The 16,084-nt window shown below is 43.5% G+C and overlaps 1 protein-coding gene across 9 annotated transcripts in view; it reads right to left on the bottom strand.

Moving 5' to 3' along the window:
• The window catches only part of ep400 (E1A binding protein p400), a 30,557-nt gene extending 14,473 nt beyond the window's left edge, over positions 1 to 16,084 (bottom strand). For 6 of the 9 annotated variants that reach the window (XM_065247356.2, XM_065247358.2, XM_065247353.2 and 3 more), the window contains exons 1-28: positions 15,912 to 16,084; positions 13,812 to 15,141; positions 13,470 to 13,577; positions 13,261 to 13,345; positions 11,068 to 11,465; positions 10,686 to 10,991; positions 10,082 to 10,267; positions 9,344 to 9,484; positions 9,077 to 9,155; positions 8,782 to 8,837; positions 8,644 to 8,701; positions 8,477 to 8,566; positions 7,501 to 7,614; positions 7,195 to 7,382; positions 6,934 to 7,111; positions 6,428 to 6,564; positions 6,040 to 6,209; positions 4,423 to 4,597; positions 4,092 to 4,228; positions 3,820 to 4,006; positions 3,568 to 3,737; positions 3,260 to 3,450; positions 2,630 to 2,839; positions 1,301 to 1,462; positions 1,025 to 1,168; positions 760 to 842; positions 386 to 684; positions 86 to 288 (exon numbers count right to left, since the gene is read on the bottom strand). In XM_065247356.2, coding sequence (XP_065103428.1) covers positions 86 to 288; positions 386 to 684; positions 760 to 842; positions 1,025 to 1,168; positions 1,301 to 1,462; positions 2,630 to 2,839; positions 3,260 to 3,450; positions 3,568 to 3,737; positions 3,820 to 4,006; positions 4,092 to 4,228; positions 4,423 to 4,597; positions 6,040 to 6,209; positions 6,428 to 6,564; positions 6,934 to 7,111; positions 7,195 to 7,382; positions 7,501 to 7,614; positions 8,477 to 8,566; positions 8,644 to 8,701; positions 8,782 to 8,837; positions 9,077 to 9,155; positions 9,344 to 9,484; positions 10,082 to 10,267; positions 10,686 to 10,991; positions 11,068 to 11,465; positions 13,261 to 13,345; positions 13,470 to 13,577; positions 13,812 to 15,110 — 5,554 coding nt within the window. In that variant the 5' untranslated portion in view covers positions 15,111 to 15,141; positions 15,912 to 16,084. The remainder of the gene's footprint in view (positions 1 to 85; positions 289 to 385; positions 685 to 759; positions 843 to 1,024; positions 1,169 to 1,300; positions 1,463 to 2,629; positions 2,840 to 3,259; positions 3,451 to 3,567; positions 3,738 to 3,819; positions 4,007 to 4,091; positions 4,229 to 4,422; positions 4,598 to 6,039; positions 6,210 to 6,427; positions 6,565 to 6,933; positions 7,112 to 7,194; positions 7,383 to 7,500; positions 7,615 to 8,476; positions 8,567 to 8,643; positions 8,702 to 8,781; positions 8,838 to 9,076; positions 9,156 to 9,343; positions 9,485 to 10,081; positions 10,268 to 10,685; positions 10,992 to 11,067; positions 11,466 to 13,260; positions 13,346 to 13,469; positions 13,578 to 13,811; positions 15,142 to 15,911) is intronic. The other 3 variants (XM_065247357.2, XM_065247354.2, XM_065247362.2) reach the window with 3 other exon arrangements.

Genomic DNA, 16,084 nt, shown 5'->3' with positions numbered 1-16,084 from the left:
ACACATTATACTATAAACATCTCAACAAAAAAAGGGTGATCTCTTTGGAAAACATTTTTGCAGATAGCAAGCCCGTTGTACGTACCTGAATCCATCTCTAGCATGTGCACATCCGGGAAGCTGACCACAGTAGGACAGGTCAAACTACGTATCTCTGCATTATGCGGAGCAGACGCTTCTTGCAGCTGTCGTCTGAATGACTTTTGAGCTAGACTGTACGAGGGTGGAGGATTGGCTGCGTACAACTGAGGGGGAGGAGCTACAGCAGCAGGAAGTAGACAGGAGAACCTATAACATAACAAAAAATAATAAAATTAATACTTAACTACTTAACCATTTCATTAGAACAATACTATGTGATTATTTTTAAATGCACCACACGTACGTCTTCGCCAGTGTGCCTACTGCTTCCAGCTGCTCCACGTTAGAGAGGATAGCAGAACGGAGCGGAGCCACAGTGGAAACACATGTCCGCTTGGCCCTCAGACAGCTGTCTCTTCCCACCCAGGTCCAGCGGGAATGCTGGGGAGCGGGAAAGGCCGGTGGAGGGCGTCCCTCATAAACAGAGCAGGACTTGATCAGGTCAGAACCGTACAGCACGGAGCGCGAGGAGCGCCACTCGTTTACGTTAAACAAACGAGCCAGGCGCTCCTTTAGCTGTCTGTTCCTTTCCTCGCTCGACTCCTGAAAAGACACAGACAGGTTTGAGTTCAGAAGTTTGAGAGTTGTGCACCTCAAACAAACGTCTTTCACACTTACTTGTGATGTGGCATTGGTTGAAGGTTTGCCATGTGTATGCGTGTCTGTGGAGGCTGGAGCTGTTGTACTTGCCACGGCATTTCCTTTAAAAAACAGCCAGTAAGACAGAGAGTTACTAGTGAAACATAATATTTAAACAAAAAATTACATATAAGATGAATATGTGACTAAGCAGTTACAATAAGCTGATATATACACATCAAGTAGGCTAAAAAAAAGCATCAGCCAGATAATAAACCTGTATCGGTCAACTTTAGTTTCTCACCTTGCACTGGTGTGGATGTGGCAGGAGGAGTGCCTGAGGAGTTTTGGACAGGAACAGCCTGGGGTACAGTGGGCATCACCATGGCCGGTGCCTGTGGCCTAAGGAGAGGCTGTCCGGGGGCCGACACAATCTGTAGTATGTTACCTAATGCAGACATACAAATAGCGGTCACATTCGGATAACCAACAAGTAACCTAGTGATGTGATTTGGTACACACATGCAAACGCCTCAAGCGAATGAGATGGTGAAGTGGATGAATATGGACTGGACATTACCGAGTGTACCTTGAAGCTGCAGAGGCTGGCCGGTGGTGAGCTGGCGGAGTTGACTCGGGGACAAGGTAAACTTGTTGCCCTGGAACTGCAGGGTCACGGGAGTCTCTGGCTGGGCAATACGGCCCTGCCCGACCAACTGAGCAACCTTCACTACATCTCCACCTTCAGCAGGAGGTTGAGACAAAGATGAATACAATTTGTGTTAAACAATACTCCAACTGAGTGTCTTGGAGCAAGAAATACATTTCGTTCACGGGTGAGCACAGAAGGGACATGCACAACCAGGATAGGTAAAATTTCTGCCAGGCTTATAATAATAAAACACCTGAAATAAAAACATTCAATGCAGAGCAATAACAGAAGTTATAAATTATTGGCTTGTTAAAAAAAAAAGGTTTCCATGTAACAACAGTTACATGCAAGTAAGGAGGTGCATAGAGACCGGTGGTGTGGGAAGCAGTACCCACATGCGTTATTAACGCTCCTTAAACCCACAGAAAGATGATGAGGCTCTGGGAAAGAAGAGCCAGACTGAAAAAGTGGGGAGGCAAAACAATATCTAAAAGCTTTTGGATTATCCTGGATGGGATTCAAAAGAAAGGGATTAGTGCATAAACTGAAGGGTGAACTCAAAAACTTAATATAAAATAGAGGCAGCAGGTGCAGCCTGGAGAAAGATCTGAAGGGGTCATGCTGGTTTAAAGATGAAGAAAGAGACCACCGTAGGTCATCTACTGAGGTGATATCTGCTTTTGACTTTTTAAACAAGAGATCGGAATAGGGGAGGCTTTCTGTTGTTGATAAAAAAAAAACTGTACTGTGTTTTCTTCTTTGGACCACATGATGGCTTTGCGTCAGGATACAACAAAACCAAGATTAAGGATGTAATTGGCTTGACATTTTTCTTGGCTCTTCTTGGCATGCAGGTTTATGAGGAAAGCAGACTGATCCCGTTCTCAGGTTCATGAATGATTTTGTATCAATGGTTATCAGCTCAATAAAAAGTCCTTAAGTGTCAGTCTGTTTCTTATGCATATCTATCGTACAACTTTTATGAGACTTGACACGAGGCGAGTAAATAACAGAATTTGTATTTTTGGGTGAACCAATCATTAAAGAGTGGCATTTCATTTATCTTGTAAGCTTTACTTTTTTTATAGATGTTAGCCCACTTCAGCAGAGTATGTACTGTAGTCTCTGATCTTCCGTTCTCGGTTGTCTTTCACGACTGTGCTTTGTGGCCATGAAGAAAGGAAGGAAACATTTAAGTGCAGGTTTAGAGACAGAAGGAAGGGAACCGGTCTGTGGTGGGTAGCCGAGGCCACTTACTAGGCAAGCGTGCCTGGGCCTGGGAGCTGAGCACCAGCCTCTGTGATACCAAGTTGGGTTGAAGGGGGTGGGCGGCAGGGGCCTGGGGGGCCACAGCAGGTATAGGGGGTAAAGTGGTGACCCCTGGCACACTCACTGCCAGAGGGGCAATGGGGGGATTAGGGGTGGTTCCTGTTAAGAGTGGTCCGGGTGAGCTGTTGGTTGTTGAGGCTATGGAGGAAGATGTGGAATTAACAGTGTGAACTAACCAATCAGGTTGAAAGGGAGTGAAGGATAAACAAATCTCACTTTTTTTGTTATTTGTTATAGTTATAGTTAACTGTCAGGATGCAGCATTTCACAGATGGTGTTCTGGTTGTAAACTACGCTAGTTGGAAGAATAATAAATGATGCAAATACATTTATAGGATAATCCGTCTTCAGAAAAAAGTTGGAAATGAGAGTACGAACATAAAATTTGGCCAACCGAGACCGTGAGACAGCGTCTGTGTGTGTGTGTGTGTGTGTGTGTGTGTGTGTGTGTGTCTGCACTGCACTAAAATTATCATTACTGTTGTGGTGGTCAACAGTTACCTAAAGATAATTAAAGACATGGTGTTTTAGCTTGCATTGGTAAGTGACTGCTCTTACCTTGTGTGGAAGTGGCGGAGGTTAGAGGTGATTTGCCCCTGGGCTGTGTGCCTGGGGCAGCAGTAGTGGAAACAGTAGTTGTGGTAGGGGCAGAAGTTACAGCAGTGGCACGCGGGGCGTGAGTGGTGCTGGTGGTCATAGGGACAAGACGTCCCTCTGGTTTAGTCCCATACTGCACTGGTAGGAACAATCTGAAACAACAGCCCCAAGTCAACATATAACAGAAATTATATTACACCTGCTGCTTTGACATCCCATTGGTCAAACTGGTACATATGCATTAAGACTGTACGAACAGTCAGATATACCTCATAGGTTTGATTTTGCATTGTCTGGGTCTAGGTGGAGCGTCAGGTGCGGTGTAGATCTCCTCAATGAGTTGTTTGGTCATTCGGAGTTTGGGAAAAACCTCCTCGGCCTCATAACGGGTCAGCTTGCCCTCATTACCAATTAGATCGAACAGAGACATATCTACAGTCTGGAGAAACATATTACACACATAAGTCACATACATTATAAACCCACTTTCTCTTTATTGTCAAATTCATTCTTCTCCCCACCTTCCACTGGTCCCGCTGCAGAGCAGTAAGCAGTAACGATGGGGTGTTGTACTGCAGAGGCTGACATATGTAAGAGCTGTGCGTGTTTCTGGTGTGGATCAGGTCTGGATGGTTACAGATCCTCTGCAGCTGCATAAGAACCTCCAGGACTCTCACAAAATGTCCTGTCTTTAGGGCCTCCTGTGCGCTGGAGGGCGAGAGAAGAATGAATGAATTTGAAGATTGATGTGGAGAGTGAGAACACGGTTTTGCTAAATGTATTTTGTGCCAACCTGGGCTGGATGAGGATGTCCTCGTACATGCTTTTCTGCCTCTTGGACAGACGGCACTTCAGAATGTGCTCATACTTCTTGGGCAGCTGCTTCTCTACATCTCTTTTGGAGCGACGAAGGATAAAGGGCTGAATCATCTACAAAAGATAATATTAAAAACCAAAATGGTAACTGAGGAAGTGGATTGCGTATATTGATGGTTAAACACCTAGACAAGTAAACTAGCTGGTTTAAACTTCAATAATGTATCACCAAGGTGCCGGTTATGCTGGGGACATGTGCATTTCTTGATACGTACACTTTGAATGCATGCGTGTTTGTCAGGCCTTACCCTGTGCAATCGGATGACCAGCTTGTGGCAGTAGTCCTGGTTCTGATCAGTGCCGGGTTTGACTGGGAAGTTGAGGTAAGGGTGAGTGATTCCAGGAAGGAGGAAGTGGATCATGGTCCATAACTCTTTGAGAGTGTTCTGTAGAGGTGTGTTGATTAAGAGGATCCTCTGATGACTATTGAACAGACAGAGAAAAATAAAGACACACATAATCAACACAAACATGTGATGAAACCAAAATATGCATTTGCTTAAACTACAAAACAATCTGAACAAGTTAAGATTAAAGAGATTTAATTAAAGGATAATTCCGGTATTGAACACTTTGAGTCTCATTTCTGGTTTGTTTTGGATGAACTACAGTGATGGACACAGAAATTTTGACAATGGTTTGTGTCTTGACTTTTTGACTCGTTTAGAAGCGTCTCTTGACTGCTTCAGAATGGAAGCCAATGACCATGCAGAAACATGTCATTAAAGGTGCAGTGTGTAAATTTTAGAAGCATCTAGTGGTGAGGTTGCAAATTGCAACCAACGGCTCAATCCACTGCTCACCCCTCGCTTTTGAAACGGATAGAGAAGCTACAGTAAAACATGTCATCGTCAGAGACAACTTAGTAAAAAAAGTTTGTCCTTTAAAGGTTTCTGTAGAAACATGGCGACCTCCATGTAAGGGGACCCTCTGTGTATGTAGATAAAACGTCTCATTCTAATGTAATAAAAACATTACGGTTCATTATAAAAAGGTCTTTATACACCCCTGATAATATAGTTTTGTATATTATTTTGCATTTCTGTCAAGAGATCCTTCTAAAAATTACAAACTGCACCTTTAAAACAACACTTAACGTTCATTTTCAAAACTGTGCTACTCACCGAGTGGTTCGTGGTGTTCGTTGATGATTAAAAACAAGTTGTGTAGCGAAATACAGTTTCTGTCGTGTTTTATTTGGCATTTTGTAAAATTCCATTGACTTCTCTTGGAAGACTCATTGCTTGCTGATATATCACTTCGCCGCCGGGAAACAGAAAAGGGGTCTGTTTACATGTGGTTGTAGTTTTTTCGCTCGGTTTCTCTCAGAAGAAATTTTTCCCATATTTGATGGCTCAGTGACCAGCTTTAGGTTTGAAGTTGAGCTCGATTGTGACTGTCTATACGCTAGACACAGAGCGTACTTGTATGGCAAAGTGGTTGTCGCCATCAAGTGGTCGGGAGTGTGCTAACGCTTCAGACTCAAATATAGAGCAGAAGTATATACGCGGTTGTGATGTATCTAAAAAATAGTTCCACTATAGCAAATAACACAGATTGAAATCATACATTGCGCCAATATATTTGTTTTTAATCATCAACGAACACCACGAACCACTCGGTGAGTAGCACAGTTTTGAAAATGAACATTAAGTGTTGTTTTAATGACATGTTTGTGCATGGCCCTTAACTTCCATTCTGAAGCAGTCAAGAGATGCTTCTAAACGAGTCAAAAAGTCAAGATACGACCCATTGTCAAAATTTCTGTGTCCATCACTGTAGTTCATCCAAAACAAACCAGAAATGAGACTCAAAGTGTTCAATACCGGAATTATCCTTTAACATTTGTGGAGATGCTTTCCAACCTTTTGATATTGAAGATGGTTTCCCAGTGTTTCTCGGTCATATTCCTGATGAGCTGAACTTCATCCAGGACCAGGTGCCTCCAGCGTCTCTTGAGGAAGTGGGCGTGATCTTTCAGGAGGAGCTTGTATGATGTCACACACACATGGAAGCTGTTGGGTTCACACCACCTCTGTACACCATAAAACAATGAGTGAGAACAGACAACAGGAACATATTTAATAATCTGCACAATTAACACTTTTCAATGAGACTTTTAATGAAGCCAATTTGAAAATTACAACTTTGTGCATGTATGCCAACTGCTAAGCCCCAACTTTGAAAACAGTGCTGGAATAATAACAAGTGCAGTACACAGTTGGTCACATAGAAAATATTGCCGATTCATACCGATCTCTTGTATCGGCGCTGCTTTCTGCTTCCGAGGTACAAGAGTATCTTCAGCCCAGGACACCAGCGTTTAAACTCCATCTCCCAGTTAAGAAGTTTACAAGTTCTCACCACCACCAAGTGTGGTCCCCAGATACCTGCAATGAAAAGATAGCAGGTCAAAACCAATGGGCAACCTTCCGGTCTCAATTTTCTAACCCATCTATTTAAATTATATTAAGCCGTAAAGTTTTGATTCATTAAGGGCGTGTCCACTTGAGTGACTCTGCTGCTGCTGTCACTACCGCCAAGCTAGGTGGGCATGCTACCAGGCACCTCAGGTCCACTCACATCATGCATCTTTGCCTATTTTCGGGCAAATTATATCTCCCCCTACTTTGGGCTCATCACAAACCTAAGGGTGACGTCTCGGACACTACGTCCATATTTTTTACAGTCTTTGGTCAAAACACATCCAAAACAATTCATTAAATTAAAACAAACATTATATCTTTAATGGAGGGTACCTTGGTTGCAGGCCAGATGAGCAAAGTAAGCCACAGTCTGTACGGTTTTGCCAAGTCCGGTCTCGTCTGCCAGGATGCCATTGAGGTTTTTGCGATGGAGGCTTGCCAGCCACTCCACACCAACCTGCTGATAGTCCCTCAGAGAGCCGTGCAGAAGAGCAGGAGGAGAAAAATTACCCTAATAGAAGCAAGAGATTGACAAAGTCAGAAACAATTGAAAAAAACACTGTTAACAAGTTAAGTTTTTAAAAACAAACTCACAGTTAAAGCAGTCCTAGCACTTCCTTTGGGTAAAATAAGGTCTGTTGCCGCAGCAACTTCTGCAATATCTTTTGTTGGCTTTCCATTAGCCCCAGTAGCTGATCGCTCAGCCCCGCGGTACTGATCCATGCTTAGCAGAGAGTCGATCAACACTGCATCATGTGGACTGTCCAATGGAGAATCCATGTCTAAACAAAAAATAAAACCGTGATTGGTACAGCAAAAATTTTCAATTCTTTTGCAATTCGTGAATTTGAACGTTTTAGCTTTCATAACAGATTGTTTTAGCAGCAAATATACACAGACCATCCGCTTCCTCTTTGTCTTCATCCTCACTTTGGCTGCAGGGCTGTGGCCAATTGAATCCCTCGGCATAAGCTCCGGCATACTGCTTCACCAGATCATCCAATGGTACCTCAGCTACAGGAAATGACACACAGATGTAGTGTTTAAAGTTGTAATAGGTACTATGTTATGTTTATTCCATCACTTCTGGCCAAATGGGCATGCTTATGTTAATAATAATAAACGTCAATATATATATATATGTATTATATTTCCTCACCTCTACACTATTTATAAACCATAGTATACATTTATACAAAGTGCTAAAGTTAAATTCTAATTTAAGGACCTTTAAAGGACTTTCCAGGTCCAACACCCTCAATTTCAAAGACTAAATGTGGGGACACATCAACGAAGGTTACATCGTGTTACCTTTTAAGATACATTGTTACAGTTCCCTTTCGAGGGAATTCGCACTGCGTCACAGCAGTGACACTTTGGGGACGCCTTCAGGGGTAAGTGCGTCTAAATGTGTATATCAAATTCATCCAATAGTGAGGCTTAATGACAACGAAAGGGTGACGTGGGAGCCAGGAAGTATATTGCTATCTGAGGCGGTGTTACAGGGATGCGGGAAGTATGGCAAGGGAGATGCAGCATCTCGTTCCCTTCTCAGGGAACAACAGTTAAATACGTAACGTAACCCAAGACGTTTTCATGTGTCAAACACAACTATGCAAAAAAGCATTGTGGTATGAATCAACATTCGCATAAAGAAGATATAAGCATTTAAAGCAAACATTTTAGCATGCGTGTGTAAAAAGGCTAGAATTTTTATGATATTATCCTACACTACCCAGGGAATAATATGGATTTTTTTTCCAGAAAACTTCTTGCATAAAATAAATTCCAGCACCGTGGTGCGTGTACCTTTCTGATGACAAAAATACTTCTGAAGTTAATGTAAAATCTTGACCAGAAAGAGGATAAAACTCACCCTCTTTAGTCAGTACCGCCAGTTCGGCTTTCTGATCCGCTGCTACCTCTGTAGCCTCCTGTTCTTCTATCGTACTCTCCTCATCTTCAACTGCAAAACAACACATGCTGTTAAATGACAGGAAGACAGAAACCAGTCGAAAGATGCATAAATAAAGAAAAACATACCTTCTACATCTGACAGAGAGGTGCTCGATTTTCTCTTGCGGGATGGACCGGCCTCCTGCTTAAAGAAAGACACAGGCTTAACCTTTGTGACGGGTGGTGAAATTGTTTCTGAAGACAATACAAGGATGAAGACCTTACCACTTTACTTTCTTTATCTGACTTCTCTCCTGGCTTGGCTGACTTACCACATTGCCCTGTAGCAACACAATGTATTCACTGTAAGTCTCTTTTAAATGAATAAATAAACTCTTACACAGTCTGGAAGTTCAGGAACTTCTGGGGGAGTGGGGGGGCAATCGCGCTGGGGCACGGTTTGATTGGGTTAGCCCTAATGTGAGTGCGCCCTAAAACTTTTGACCGGTAGTGTATACTCTGAATGGACTGTAAGTCGATTTGGATAAAAGCACCAATCGAATGCATTAGTAAAGCTTACCTTTGCTTGGTGCCTTTAGCACGCTATGAACTTTTTTCTGTTTGTCATAGATCTCGAACCGTAACTTGATTTCAACAACCTGTGGAAAGACAGAGAGAGACATTTGAGTAACCAGAACTCTGGTTATACTGCAAACATTTGTGGTATACTACAAATCAAATGTCTCTGAACAGTTTTAGATTTGTAGACTGAATGTATGCTAAACTATAATATAAGAATTGGATTAGATAAGAAGCTGTATCCAGACTACTGTCTGTGAGTGTTTACCTGTTCGATATTGGACCAAAAGTAGTCAACACTGCGAGCAATGGTGCTGGCAATGTTTCGCAGTCTCATCTCCTCCTCCCTTTTCTCTCGTTCTTCAGTCTTCTTCTGCTCTTCAAGGTAACGCGCGCAAGTGCGCACAAGCTACAGGCAAAGATGATATTTAACTCAATATGAAACAATCACACTCCACAAATAAAGCAGGACCTCATCCGGCTCCATATTGAACCCTCATTGATACAAATATGCAAGTGTGCAGCCATATACACTGAGACCAGATGCTATGTACATTTAGAGGCGGCAGTGGCTCAGTGGTTCATGTAGGTTGTCTACAACCCCAGCTTCACCTGACCAACTGTCGAGGTGTCCTTGATCAAGACACCCAACCCCAGCTGCTCCCGACGAGCTTGCATGGCTGACACTGCCGTCGGTGTATGAATGTGTTAGTTAATGGGTGAATGTGAGGCAACTTGTAAAGCGCTTTGGATGGCCATGGGTCTGTTGAAAGCGCTATATAAATGCAGTCCATTTACCATTTTATTTAAATGCAAATGAGCTACAGCTCCTCACTCCCTTGCGAACAGACAGTGAGTGGTTTTAGTTAAAAAAATAGATCTAATTTCCTGTGAATACAGACAATAGTATCTTTAGCCACATTAGCACTACTATGTGCAAACAAACACATTTAGAAAAGCCTTTGGGTAAAATGGGGTTCTGTGAATACTGTTCGAGTGTTCTTACCTTCTTGGCAGCAGCCATCTTCCAGCGCCTCTCCTGGGCAAAGTCAGCAGCCATCCACTGCATCTCCTCCAGCAGATAGTCCCAGTGGGATTTGGGTCTGCAGGCCTCCTGAAGTTTGGGTAAACGGCTGGCCGACCACTGGCCCTCTTTACGGAGCTCTGCAATGCGCTGGTGAACGTGACTCTCCTACAACACAGAAACAATACCAAAACTGTTTACTAAGATAGTAGAGAGGTGACTTACACTAGTAAATTTAACAAAATGACAATTTTTTGTAATGCATATTACACTTTAGAGGGAATTGTGTTTTGTTTGCCATGAAATAATGCATTGACCAAAAACATCTGCTTCTGAAATTAGTTCTTATAAACAAACAACTGGTTAAGCTGACAGCGCTATGTCTATGTATGTTTGTCTATGCATGTCTGTGTATGTTCATTTTGACATTAGGATCAAACCCAGGTTTAAATTTATAGTCATCCGTACACATTTTCCAAATTAAAATCACCTTTTATATCTGCACCAAATTAAAAATGATATCTGATCATTAACACAATGTCATGCATATTTTAAGATTTTATTCTAGTCTGTTCTTGTCTCTCACCAGCTTGGCTTGTTCTGCTTGCTTGTCCTGAGCGCATTCCTGCGAGTTCTGCCCAAATGGACTCTGAGCCACCCCGGATAACTTAAGACCCGTGGTTCCATTCGTGGTAACGAGTTTGGACTGGGCAGCAGGGGAGAGACTGGGACCGGCACTGGGTGTCCGGACCGGGACAGAAGGATAAGGGGAGGGAAGAGAGGTAGGAGATATGATGGGTGCAGGAGACATGGCAGGGGTGGAGTGTGAATTGGACATCAAACGCTGGGTGGGCTGAGAAGTGTCTAAACCTGGACGCGCAAGCGCCACAGTCTGAGAAAAAGAGAAGACAAACTTGAGAGTAGTGTACAAAATGTAAAACTTGTTAAATTCTTTATTTCATACTCACTGGTTGGCCAGGCTGCATGACTGAATGCTGCATTTGCTGTTGTTGCTGCAACTGAGAGTGGAGTCCTGACTGCATCTGTAGCTGCGCCTGCAGCTGCGCATGCGGGTTGACCGGAGCCAGCACAGCTCCAGGACCCTGTACGGCCTTCATCTGCGCCTGGAGCTGACCTCCGGCGGTCTGAGTCTGCTGCTCGACCACCATACCCTGACCTTGGGTGAGGGAGAGAGGCAGCCCCACCATGGAGAGCCCACCCGGGGGAAGACGACCTGGAAGCTGTGGGGGTGGCGTGTGAAGGCTGGCCGCGTTTTGGACAGGTGGGCCTTTGGAGGGGTCGTATTGTTGTTGGTTCTGTTTCTGCCCACCGATCTGCACCGTTTGTGGTGTGGGGGGCATACCTCCTGTTATGTGGGGCAAGAGGAGGAGGAAAAAGAGCAGGAATGAATGGGGAGAGAGAGAATTTCATAGAAAGAGAGAATGAAGAATTGGAAACACAGTATGCTCTTAGTTTTTTTTTATAATAATTTATTACATTCTGAATAATTGAGTTTTAATTGTTTTACCAAATTTCCTAAATATTCCAATCAACCTTTATGATTATTATGTTATGTGTTACCAGTGATGTGTTACACAGCACTGGAGAAAAGGGAACATTAATGAAAGATAATGTTCATGTCACGATGACTACATAACAAAACTTAAGAAAGATTTATATGTTCTAATGAATGAAAAGTAAAAATCAAAATACTTATAGGCTCAATGCCTAAAAATACTACTATGAAGAAAACTAATCATGCATTACCATTTTAACTACCTACATGTAAAAATCTAGATTAATCTAGAATAAGAAATCAAGAAAAGAAAGAGAACCAAAAAGAGAAGAGGAAATCAAAAGGAAAAGGCACAAAAAGAAAAATGGACTAAGCACTGACTCGAATCATGATCATGCATGAAGCGTGTTATACATTTCTGACATCAGCATTAATATTTCAGCTGCACATAGCAAAGCAGAGGGTACACAGCAGAGGAAAGACAAGGGGATTTAGACGTGACACACAGGACTAAGTATTTCCCCTTTTCAGCATCTGAAAATGAGCACCGACTACATTAAGCATCTGGAGCTTTTAGGTTACAACGACTGTTTGTTTGCAAGACCTTTCACGAGGGCTCCGTTTGGCTCCTCACCATCAGATCATGAATATTATGGAAACCTCGGATGTGAACTGAAAAGACGATGGTGACAATAAAAGGAGGACAAACAAAAAATAACTTGCTAGATGAAGGGAACCAAGTCTGAAAATGCACTGAGAATCCAAATCGACAATGCAGTGAGTTTAGTGAAGAGGGGTCGTGGTTTATAGGAAAGAATGGTCAAGAACTAAACAGAAAACAAACACTATGTGAATAAATAGACATCCTGGTGAAGGGAACCACTTGGGACTCATCATCCGATGAGCCACAGATGAAATCCAAGATGCCATTATGGCAAAGAAGAACGTAAACGCATGAGGTGAATGGCTCGAAGAACTAATGAGAAAATCATAAGTAAATAAGAGTGATGTGTTTCCATTCATCTTCAACTGGATCTTCTTCCCATCATGTTTCCTCTGATGGTTTGAGATGAGGCCTAAGCTTGAACAGAGCCCCAATAAGTAGATCACAACTGGAAGATGATGCTTGAATAAAAGTGAAGGTTCAACTTTGGGCTGAACTCTGAGTACCTCCAGCAGCAATGAATAACGTAACAAGAGCGGACCCGGCCCGAAACGCAGCGGCGCTCCTACCTTGGGCTGTCGGCATGAGCTGCTGGAGGGTAACGCCGGGAGATCCTAAAGGAGTTACAGCGGGGTGCTGGAATATCATCCCATGCCGACCCACTTCCATCCGGGACCTCTTAGCCTGATCTGGGATGCAAAACACACAATACCCTCAAAACGCAAAAAACCTCCCTCCCGAAAAAATGGGATACAGAACAGGAAAGCAAAAAGGGAAAAAGCACATAGCAATGATGTTTGGACGTTCCTTTCTCGATTACAGGCTTCAAACACAGAGCTGGGAAAAAATGCTGGAATATTGAGTAAGCAGAAGCGAATCGGAGGGGAGGAAAACAAAAGACAGTAAAAAAACAGAAGGAGGAAATAAGGAAACTAAAGAGAAAGAAACATCTCCACCTTCGCACTGCCAACGTCGCCCTACCTGCTTGCGCCATGGCTTGTTGCCGTTTGAAAGTCTCCATATCCACAGGGTTGGAGATGCTGCCACCTGCCACCCCTGCATGGGTCTGCGAGAAAAAGCACACAAAGCAAAAACAATCATTTTTAAGCTTTTAGGCCTTAAAACAGATCTTGAAAATAAGTAAAAGCTTAAATGTTGGTGGTGGTTCCCAGTAAAGAAGACTTCATCACCTGGAACTGCTGCGGAGCGGAGAACGCTGCAGACACGTTGGGTGGGAGTTGTGTAGCTATAGCAACAGGAGTCACTGTCTGTCCGTCCTTTCCAGTCACTACTTTCACCTGAAAGGTTGTCATAGAAACAGATAAAACATAAAGAGACAGAAAATATCTCTCGATGTTTCCGACTGAAACCGAGACCAAGATGAGTTACAGTGTTTCCTACAATTGAACATCTTAGGGTTTAAATTTTTTAGTGGATAAAAAAAAAGAGCAGAGAATAATAAAACATTTCAATGCTTTTTAAGACAATGGAAACTCTGGAGTGTATACTATAGCCCATGCATTATCTTTTACCTCATCATTTATGACCTCTGACTGCTCTTCTTCCTCTTCTTCATCATCGAGGTCAAGATCATTTTGCCTCAAGTAGGTGAACAGAGGCACGCAGGGCTTTTTCTTAAAAGCAAGATAGTCCATCATATTTCCCTGCAGGTGCTGGAGGAAAAAGAGCTCGATCAGGTAATCCTTAAACACCTCTTTAAGACTCTCCATCTTTTTCCCATGATGTTCCAGGCACTGCTTCCTCAACTGCGCCACTTCTGGATTTAAGGGGGCGATCTCCTCCAGCCTTCTCGGTTGCATCTTTTTCACACTGGTGGGGGTCAGCGACTGGTTAGAAAGACCCTGGGAAGGGTTGCTTCGTGATGGGCTGGAAGGAGGGATGGTGGAAGGAACTCCAAAAGAAGCCGTCGCGGGGGCCGCCACGCCTGTCACCACGCCCTGTGCGTTCTTCTCATAGATCATGGGTCGTGCCAGCTGCCCTTGGATGATGCTGCTGATCTGCGGTGGTAGATTAGAGGTGGTGATGTGCCCGGGGCTGCCCAAAGTCGGCAAAGCGGCCCCTGATGCAACAGGACTCTGTGGTCCTAAATGGTGGATGGTGCCACCCGTTTGAGAGTGAGGCTGGGACAATCGTCTTTCTCGGATTGCCCCTGGCGTCCCCGGAGAGGTAAGCTGAACGGTTCCTGCGGTGGTTGAAGCCAACTGCGCCAATCCTGTTCCATCCTGGTACACAAAATGGCCACTTCCGGGTGGGCTGCCTAAACTGATTTGCCTAACCATTATACCCGCCTCAACAAACCGAGTCGGGCTCTGACCACACACGCCCGGTCTGGGCACCCCCTGCATGGGGACTGGACTGTGTTGGGTGGGACTCTGAGGCAAGGGTGATGTCACCTGTATGTAAGATGATGACCCAGGTTCGAACCTCCACTGCGGGGGCTGGTGCTGAAAGCCAGGGGATGCTGGGCTCTGCAGAGGCAGAGAGGTGAGCGTGATCTGCTGGTTCCCAGGAACATTTTGTACAGTGATGTTCACGTTCTGGCCTGTTACAGGGCTCCCTCTCATGAAGATTTGTAAATTTGGAGACTGTGGTGCGGATGGACTCGCGGAGGGGGCGAACGATGTCACCGGTGACTGAGGATGATTGGCATTTGCCTGTTGTTGTGTAACTGCCATTGGCAGTTGCTGCTGTTGTTGTTGCTGCGATTGTTGCTGTTGTGGCTGCTGTTGGTCTTCTGTCTCAGATCCAGTGACAGACTTGGATCTCTGGAGATTCCTCTGCACATTTGGTGGGCCTCCTCCATGGTGCATTGCGTGGCACTTTTACTGTATTAAAAACACTCTGTGAAAAGACAACAGTGCAGTGTTATAATGTAGAGAAATAGTATAACGATACTATATAGTATAGCGAAAAATGGATTAGCATCTGCCAAACAGATCACACTTACATTGTGGCTTATAAATAATAACACATTGCAATATTTTAAACACTTCCCACAAACTTTAAATCAAACCTGTGAGTAAGAAATAAACTATTTAAAATGTATATTATTTAAACATGTGTGTAGATGACAGTAATGGACATCCTAAACCCAAATTCAACCAGAGGTTACTACTGTACCGATTACCTATATAATCTGACAGTAAATCCATACCACTCTTTAAATTCGCCATGGCAACCAAAGCATGAACTGCTGTCGTTAAGAAATAAAACAATCTGACAGACACTGTAAGATTATTTCACAATCAATGTGATTTGTAGTAAAATAACAATAACGGTAGATATGACATTTAGGCAGAAACATCGGTTGTTATTGTACATTTTAATAAGGTATGAACTGCACTGTGAGACTGACAGCACTGTAGCAGATGCTTTCGGCTCGCATTCATAAACACGGCTCCTTCCGCATACATGACCACAGCCTGCTGCTAGTGCTAACAAACCCGCACAATCTGCACATATAAACGCCCAGCTCTTATTATTCAGTGTGAGCACACTCAACAGACACAATCCATGCTGTAGGTCTTTGAGGTTGTTTTCTGGATGCGAGCATTTACACCAAAATACGGTGCATTAGCACGACTGCTAAACACAAACATCAACACACTTACCGTTTAAACACCGTCCTGCACTCCTGGCCATTCACTGTAACTCTCTTCTCAAAGTATAAACAACAAATGTGTCTCTGTTAACGCTCTCACAAAGACAACATTGAATAAAACTGTTAGAAACGGTTGACAGATGCTTCTGTCTGAAACATGGCGATAGACTGCTTATTTTTTTC

Source organism: Paramisgurnus dabryanus, chromosome 11 (assembly GCF_030506205.2).
Source record: "Paramisgurnus dabryanus chromosome 11, PD_genome_1.1, whole genome shotgun sequence".
In the NCBI taxonomy this organism is placed as follows: domain Eukaryota; kingdom Metazoa; phylum Chordata; class Actinopteri; order Cypriniformes; family Cobitidae; genus Paramisgurnus; species Paramisgurnus dabryanus.
This window is presented reverse-complemented; position numbering and strand designations above follow the sequence as displayed.